Genomic DNA, 8,472 nt, shown 5'->3' with positions numbered 1-8,472 from the left:
TGTGTGTGTGTGTGTGTGTGTGTGTGTGTGTGTGTGTGTGTGTGTGTTAAATAACTGAGAAAACAATTAGGAAAACAGTGGGCTGAAAATTAGAGAAGCTCAAGTGTGACCTGGAAGAAAGCTTAGAGGTTTTCTATTCCGATGTTTCCAGTTTACAGACAGCTCCCAGGAGTTGGTTAACTTGCCCACGGTCAGGCAGCTATTTCGTGGCAGAGCGGTGGCCTAGTCATTGGCCAGTGCTCATTTGGTGATTGGCTATTTGATGTGTTAGGGTCATCGGGGTTGACGGAGCTGGGACCAGAAGCTAGCTCCGCTCCGTTCTGTCTGGCTCCATGGGGTCCTCTGAGGGGCTAAGTGAGGGGATCTACGGACGGGCCCCAGTCCATGACCAACCACTGTTACACTATCATCTGGTCTTCGGACACCTGCAGGATAATGATGGAAGAACGCTGTATGCAGAATCAAAAGATCCCGGGCCCACCCCCGGCTCCACTTTTCTCCCCGCAGCAGTGCGCACACTGCGTCGGGTTTCCTGAGGTAGCATTTGCATGCAGTTACCTTTCTTAGTCCGTACTTCTCCGAGTTTTGACAAATGCATGTAGTCCTGCATCGTCACCATAATCAGGATAGAGAACAGTCCCCCCACCCCAGAGTCCCATTGTGCTTTTTTGTCTTCAGCTTTTCTCCCCCAGTTACCAACTTCTGACCACCACTGATCTTTTCTGTCTCTATAATTTGGCCTTTTCCAGAATGTCATATAAATGGGATCACACAGGACATGACCTTTGGAGTCTGGCTTCTTCCACTTTAGCAGAATGCATTTAAGGTATGTCCTGGCTGCATTCTTAGTTTCCACAGGTCTTTGGGTAAATTGCTTAGCTTTTCAGCCTCAGTGTCCTCATCTGTAAAATGGACATACCACTTGCCTTGCCTTTGCGCCGTTATAGATGGGAAGAAAGAATGAACACAGATGTGCACGAGGTCAGAGGAGAAGCAAGTATACGGTCTTCCTGTTCTTTTTGTTACGAGACTGTCTTTTGAGCAGACTGTACTTGGAAAGGCAGTCCTGATGGACGCATAAACCCAGGAGAGCTTTTGTTCCTCTGGTGAGCAGAGCACGTTCCAGCATCACTGTGAAACTCTCCCCAGCCGAAGGGCTCCACAAGCTGGTCCCAAGGCTTGAAATGTTACAAGAAGCACTTTCCCATTAGGGACTGTCAGCAGGGGAAATAGATCTCTGACATGTTGTCTCCACCACGCAACCCCCAAGGGGTGGGGGAGCCTAACCTGGGATGAAAGGCACTTAGAAAAACACTACCGTTAGCACTGATAATAATTTATAATCGTAATAGTAGTGTGGAAAAAAATATGACTATCTAACACACGGAGCACCAGACAGTTTGACAAAAAGATAGGGCCTCCCTTGGCTCAAAATACACAGGGAGGAGTAGGAAATGCAGATTTGCGTTTCCATCTGAGTGCCGTGTGAATCTGAGTTACGGAACACATATGACCAACATATATTCCCTGGGCATTTTTGCCTGGATGTGGAACCGGAGAGGCCAGTCTTCGATCCCGGTCTTCCTATTCAGTTGGTATGTAGATACCAAAGCAGTAAGACAGGTGCATACCAGAGGAGGGAAAACCTGGACTGGGATTCAGGAGACCTGGATGCCGTGTCTGGCCCTGCTGTTATTTGTGTGATTTCTTTCTTGTTTCCACACCCACAAAAGAGGGGGCTGTGGTAGGTCACCCTAGAGGCATCTCAAGCGACCCCTTGAAAGTTAGGGCCCCTGACTCCCAGCTCTGAGCACCGGAGCAAAGGGCGCAGAAAGCAACAGCCCTGAGCCTTCGAGTGAAATCTTTCAGAGAAGCTCACTCTTTCCAGCACTAGCTGAATAAGATTCCAATAAACATATTGCTGAAATGTTTGTTTCCGGGTGTCATTTTAGACTGCAAGTAGCGAAAACAGATCCGGCTCCTATATATAGATACTGCATTTGGTTGTGTTCTGGGAGGCTTTTATTATTACGCTCCCTGGCCGGCTCCCAGCTGAGCTTTTCCCTCAGGGGATCGCATTTTGGAATCAGAAAGTCAGAGAGGATCAGTGACCATCTTAAGGGGTCCCATCCCACCCCCCACCCCCCACCCCTCTCTCTCCTCCCTAACGCTCTACACTGCAGGTGGATGCCAACGTGGACTGGCTCCTCCAGTGCTCCAAGACTCTTAATAATAATGACAATGCTAATGGAAACTGACCAGCCCCACTATGGCAGCAAATACAAACAGTAACAGCCCTGCCTGTCCCTGGGCTTAAGGGAAACATAGTATCATTTGGGTTGAAATCAAAGTGCAGATTGTCATAAACAGCTCAACCTTTAAGTAAGAGGAGCCAGGGCCCTCTGTGGACAGAAGCAAAGAAAGAGGCTACCAAGCATTAAGGGTGGCTTTTTTGAGGGGGAGGGGGATGGGTGTCTGAGTTGGACTGGAGTATTCTCCAGGGGAAGATAATGCTGGCAACAAAAAGTGAATGAAGGAAGGTGGAGGTGGGTGTGGAGGAAGGGTGCAGGTAGGGAAGGAGGAGGAAATGGGGGTTTACTTAAAGAGACAACGTTGAACCCTGGCAATCTGATTTTCTGAAACGTGTCTGATCACTAGAGCGAGCCCCTCCACTGAGTGTCCTTTGTCTTCTGTGCATAAAATCCAATCTCTGCCTCCTTTTGCAGTGGCTCTCCTCACCTGCCCCTCTGATTTCCTTGTGTTTTGCCATCATGGCTCTAACTGCCTTCCTGGTCTCCGTATTTTCTGTGCCTCACCGCCTCTTCCCCTGTTTTCCTTCCTTTCGGTCTCATTCTTCCCTCCTCTCTTCCCTGCTTTTCTTCTTCAGCCCTTTCTCCTTCCAGACTCTTCTCTTTTCCCTTCGCCCCCACCCCCCCTCCTTCCATTTCACTCCTTTCCTCCTCAACCCGCCCCTCCCCCCTTCCCCCTTGCCCTCCTCTCTCCTCCCTCCTCTTCCCTTCCTTCTCCTTTCCCCTCGCCCCTCTGTCCTTCTCCCCTTCTTTCCCTCTCTCTCCGTCCCCATGTCCCCATCCCCTGCCCCTCTCCCCCTCTCTTGTCTCCTTCCCCTTCCCTCCCTCTCGGTCCTTGTTTATCTCTAAGCTCCAATTTCTCGCCTCATAGATTTACCTGCAGAACAAGACACCGCTCCTCTTGCAAAAACTGTTTAAGAAATCCATATCCTCTCCCTTCATTGCTTGGGCATTTCAGAAATGATATTCCTCCCCCAGCTACCCCCGTCAAAATAAAATAAATTCAGCCAGCTCCTGCTGTGTGTCCTTAAATCCATTCCCTCTGGCTTTGCTGGTTTGAAAGCCTGTACCCTAGAAGGGGCCTCCTGCATTTGCTGGCAACCCTGCTCGAGTCTGATCGCCACAGATAGTGCTTTGGAGTGAAAAAAAGGGGGAAAAACCCTCTCGTTGGAGATTTCAAAACAGATTCTACCAGCTTTCCAATCTGTGCACTTGCGGAGTGGCAGGACTTGGGGAAGAGGAGTAGGGGCTCCGGTGCTGGTGTTTGTCATAAACAAATAAGCCACAAAATTTGTGTATATATAAATGTGCGTTGCCTTTGGCGTATGTGGTGTCTCCCTCCCTGGCATCCCGGGTGGGTGCCGGGCACGGCACGTCTGACTTCTCTCACACTTTTGCTGGGGCATGATGTGCATGTGTGATGGAATTGAGGAGGGGGCTGCTTGTGTGTGCGTGTGTGTGTGTGTGTTTCATCTGATCCACTTGACAGATTATTTGAATCCAGCCCACCTTTCCGCACATGTCAAACAGATGGGATCATTGTTACAAGCCTTGGGAGAGCCGTGGCTGAGCGGTGGGTAAGGCAGGGAGGGGGAGAGGGGAGGGGGCCGAGGGGAGAGAGGGGCACCTCCTAGTAGCTTTGTGTTTTCACACGTTGGAACTGACAGGAGCCCTTCTTCTCCGTGGGGGGGGTGCTTTGGGGGGTCTGGGGCTGACGAGGGGTGGGATGGAAAGGGGAGCGAGAGGTGGGGTGTTGGTGGGCAGGGTTATGATGTCACAGCAAAAGTTACAACAGGAGGAAAACACAGAAATGGTTCAACATTTTTTTTTTTTAAACTTTGGACTGCCAAGAGCTGAAGGAGAGTGGTGAGCAAAGGAATGAAGGGGAGAGAGAGAAACTAAACTGGAAGCTTGAGTTTTGTGTAGCTTCTTGAAACCTTATGAATGGATTACTGGCAGCTGAGATCCAGGAGAGACCTATAGGGACTGCAGGATCATTCACACATTAACGGGAGAAAAGCAGGCGGGATTCTTCCTTGCTGTGTTACCCCTCCTTCCTGAAATGAATGGTATGGAACCTTTTTCTGAGGGTCATGGGGGGTGGCAGGAGGGAGGGGGAAGTTTTCTTCTTTTCTTACCTGAGTATCTGTTCTTCATTTACACTAAGGTCCCTCTCCTTCCTTCCTTTCCTTCCTGGCATTTCTCCCTCTCTCTCCTCTCTCTTTCTCTCTCTCTCTCCTCTCCCTCCCTCCCCCTTCCCGCTCCCTTGCCCTGTCCTTCTCTCTCTCCCTTTCCTGTGCTTTTCTGTCTTTCTCTACATCACCCTCTCCTCCCTTCCAAAGCCCCCAAACTCTTTTGAGCTGCTTCATGGTGGTTGGGGGCAGGGGGGAGGGCAGTAAAAAAGAAGAAGAAAAAAGGACTAAGTCAGAAGGAGTGAAGGGAGATAGGAAAATGAGAAGAGGAAAAAAGGCAGTCTGGGATCGAGGGATTTCTGTTGAGTAATATCCACGTGCCTGAACTGATCTCCTCTTTGGGGACTGACTTTGAGGCTCCAGAGGATGCTGCAAAGGGGAGCTGGGCATGCCAGGGAGCGGGTGATTAGGGCACAGCACTCTGAAAGCAAACGAGCCAGTTCTTAGCAGGGGTAGAGGAGTTTAGAAGGCGGTGAGGAGTCTCAAGGCAAAAGAGGCAGTGCGATCGTACTCCAAAGTATGTGGGCTGCGTGTTTTACGTGTGGGCAACACAAGCAGGGGGTTTAGAACCGTAAGTAATTTTTCTTAGTGAATGAAGGACCCAGTCTGTTTCTCTCCCTGTTCTGTACCCACCTGTGGTCAAACATCCTCACCTGTGTCAAGAATTCACAACCACGGTCTCGGTGTGCACATATGTGTGTGAGTGTGCATACACACGTACATGTGTTTGGGGGGTGGGACTCCTTGAGATAGCCTGCTTCGAGGCAAGCATTATGACAGAGGCTGGAGACACGTTATTTACTTCCCCAGCCTATCCATTCATTGGAAATCAATTGGAAAAAATAGCTGCTTGGGTTTAGCTGTTCATTTTTGTAAATTACTTATTTTGAGCATCTCATTTGCTTATTTGCACACTCGGCATATGGTGACTTTTGGTAACTTCAGAGTGAGGAACTTCGGAGAGAATAGGAAGATCTATGGAGGACGATTCATGGCATTTCCATTTAATGCTTCTTAGGTCAGATGTGTCCATTTCTCCTTTCTCCCAGTGTCCAGTGTAAAGTGAATTTGGGGCATTGTTCTTTTGAATCCCAAATGATTGAAGTAGGAAAAAAAAAATACAGGAGGCTTGTGGCAAAACAAAAGAGAGAGAAGCAAGTGGTCCCTGAGAGTCTGGTGGGGGGTTATTAGACAGTAAGCAGATCTGTTCACAACACGTGTGCGAGTGTGTGTGTGTGTGTGTGTGTGTGTGTGTGTGTGTGTGTGTGTCTGAGGGAGAGAGAGACAGAGAGAGAATACACACCAAAAAGACTGCTCCAAGACAGTATTGATTGTTATCGATTGTGTAGGCTGCGGCTGCTGGAGGAGAAAGCCCGAGATGTTTACCGGGGAAACCGGAAGTCATGCCTGTCCCCAGTGCCTCAGTGAGGTGGAGAGGTTGTCAGGAGGAAGGAGGGGCAGGGAGGAGGTGGAGTGATACATCGAACTTATTAGCTTTGACATCATCATCGTCTTTAAATGAAACAAACAAGACGAGAATTACAGGCAGAGGGAGAGGGAGAGAGGAGAGTAGGAGGCACCAGAGAGAACAGGTCCCCTGAAGTACATGCTCTTCTGCCTCTCTTTGCCATCTTCCCAGGGACCCACGAGACTCCCAGAAGGTGAAGTCAAGGGCTGTCAGACTCATCAGGTTATTAGGACACCAGACTGGCTTCCCCAAGGAGAACTTCACGGAGACTTACAACATACCAACAAGTTGGAAGGGGATTAGAAAACCTTCACCACTCCACACGCCCAAGCACCGGGCTGAGGGAAACACTGTGACCTGCACAGGCAGACTGGCAGCTGGATGGGCATCTGGCTGAGGAGGACATCTGGAGAGCAAAAGCTAAGTACCAGCTTGGAATTTTGTGCCCCCAGAATCCTTTTGCATTTTTAGAGAATAAGCATCAAATTCTGTGTCTCTGTATGCAAGTTCTTCTCGCGATTTGTTTGAAGGTTGCTCTATCTTAGGTTAAGGGCTACGAAAAGAACGTAACTCCTAGGGAAGGAAGAAGGAGAAAGCCATGAAAATTAGAAGATCAGCGTCCTTTGAATGACTTCAGGTAGCCAGGGGTATGTGTTGGTGAGGGAGTGTGTGTTTGAGAGGGACTTGGCTCACCTCCATCCGTGGGTCCCTCCTGTAGTATCAGCGAGGGGAGGGGCCGGTGAAGAAGGGACAGAAAAAGAAAGAAACCTGAGCCGTGTGGGAGGAGGTTCAGAGGAACCTGGAGAAATGAACTTTGTGCTGCACGGACTAAACTAGAGCCAGGAGAAGCAGGTCAGGGGAGAAGGGAGAGGGCAGCACAGCTCACGCAGCACAGCGCCCCGCGCAGGGAGCCGGAAGACGCACTCCCTGGGTGCTGCTGCTCCTGAAAGTTTGGTCCCTGAACGAAAACAGTTTCCCCGGTGACTGCGAATCCACTGCTAGCCGTCTCCTCCTCTTCTCCCCCATCACTCCGGTGTGGTACCCAGAAGTTGACTTCTGGTTCTGTGTAAAGAGCTGGGGGAGGTATGATGGGCCCAAAGATCCTGAGAATAAGCCTGGTGATTCTGGCCGGGTGGGCGCTCGGCACTGCCGGCTCTGAGCCGGGCTGGACACGCAAGAGGTCCCTGGCTCAGAGGGGACGCCTGAACCAGTTGCTGTCGGAAGGAGAACGCTGTTGGCTGGGGGCCAGGCCACCAAGACCCAGAGCCGCTCCCCAGCATCATCTTTTTGGGGTCTACCCCAGCAGGCCTGGGGACTACCTGAGGCCCTACCCCGTGGGGGGGCAGGGAACCCGCCCCGCGGGACGCAGTGAGCCAGCTGCCACGGGGGCTGCGAGCCCAGCTGGAGGTGTGGGGCTGAGGGGCACAGCTGAGCAGCCAGCCGCCTCGTGGGACAGGGATGGTCCCGCTGGGCGGTCTGAGCTGCGGGGAGATGATGACACTTATCTTGGTGATGGAGGATCCAAGGAGTCTCTAGGTGAGGCTGGGACTCGCGAACGCTCGGCCACGGCTGCCACGGCTGCTACCACCTTCGTGGGCCCAAAGGAACCCAAACCAGAGACCCAAAGCAAGGGCCAGGCCAAGACCAGGCGTCGTCGCCAGGTGGTGAAGGGGCAGGTAGGGGCCGTGCAGGGAGAGCCCGGTGTCTCTCCCCATCGTCTCCGGCCGCGGCCGAAGCATCCCCTTGTGCACGGGGTCAGAACGAGTCCGTCGGAGGACGGCATCCAGAAGGGTGGAGGGGACCCCTCCTGGGAAGCAGAGTCCCAGGGAGGACTGCCTGTCTTGTATTTCTCCGGGAGGCGGGGGCGGCTCCTGCTGCGTCCAGAAGTGCTGGCTGAGATTCCCCGGGAGGCGTTCACAGTGGAAGCCTGGGTGAGACCGGAGGGAGGACAGAACAACCCAGCCATCATTGCAGGTAACGGCCCACTCCTGGGCTCTCCGTGGTCTTTGGGGGACGGCTGGCTTCACGTGTGACGGGGTTAGGTGAAGCGGGCACAGAGAGGAAGGGGGCAGGGGCAGGAAAGCCGGGAAGAGGTGGCCAGGGAGAGAGGGGGAAGGGCTCTTATTCATCAGCACGGCCGGACTCCAGACATCATCCACGATAATGACTCTAACCACAAGAGCATTGTCCCAATGAGTATTGATCTCCTGTGGTTCTGTACATGGATGGGGCTTGCACTTAGCAGACCTTCGGCTCACTCCCTACCCCTCCTTAAAGGGGAAGGTCTCTGGGTCTTTGTCAATGGGGAAGAGGTATCGCCCTCTATTTCCCGTAGCCTGGGCACCTTTGATGCTGCACGTGAGGACGTGAGGACAAGGACCCGTTCAGTGAGCCAGGCCCGGGGTAGGGGTAGGGGGTGCCGGGCCGTGGGAGGGTCAGGGCTGGGCTGCGGGAGGACAAGGTTGCCAGGTGCACAGCCATAAGTCCTGGCAGTTCCCCATTG

At 52.2% G+C, this 8,472-nt stretch overlaps 1 protein-coding gene across 4 annotated transcripts in view; it reads left to right on the top strand.

Moving 5' to 3' along the window:
• The first annotated feature begins 734 nt into the window (after nucleotides 1-734).
• The window catches only part of PAPPA2 (pappalysin 2), a 280,558-nt gene continuing 272,820 nt past the window's right edge, over nucleotides 735-8,472 (top strand). For 3 of the 4 annotated variants that reach the window (XM_040446706.1, XM_040446707.1, XM_040446704.1), the window contains exons 1-2: nucleotides 4,116-4,378; nucleotides 6,141-7,943. In XM_040446706.1, the coding sequence (XP_040302640.1) occupies nucleotides 7,055-7,943 (889 nt within the window). In that variant the 5' untranslated portion in view covers nucleotides 4,116-4,378; nucleotides 6,141-7,054. Of the gene's footprint in view, nucleotides 827-4,115; nucleotides 4,379-6,140; nucleotides 7,944-8,472 lie in introns of those variants that run through there. The other variant, XM_040446705.1, reaches the window with a different exon arrangement.

The sequence above is a fragment of the Herpailurus yagouaroundi genome, unplaced genomic scaffold (genome assembly GCF_014898765.1).
Source record: "Herpailurus yagouaroundi ecotype Mexico unplaced genomic scaffold, PumYag 195, whole genome shotgun sequence".
NCBI lineage: Eukaryota > Metazoa > Chordata > Mammalia > Carnivora > Felidae > Herpailurus > Herpailurus yagouaroundi.
This window is presented reverse-complemented; position numbering and strand designations above follow the sequence as displayed.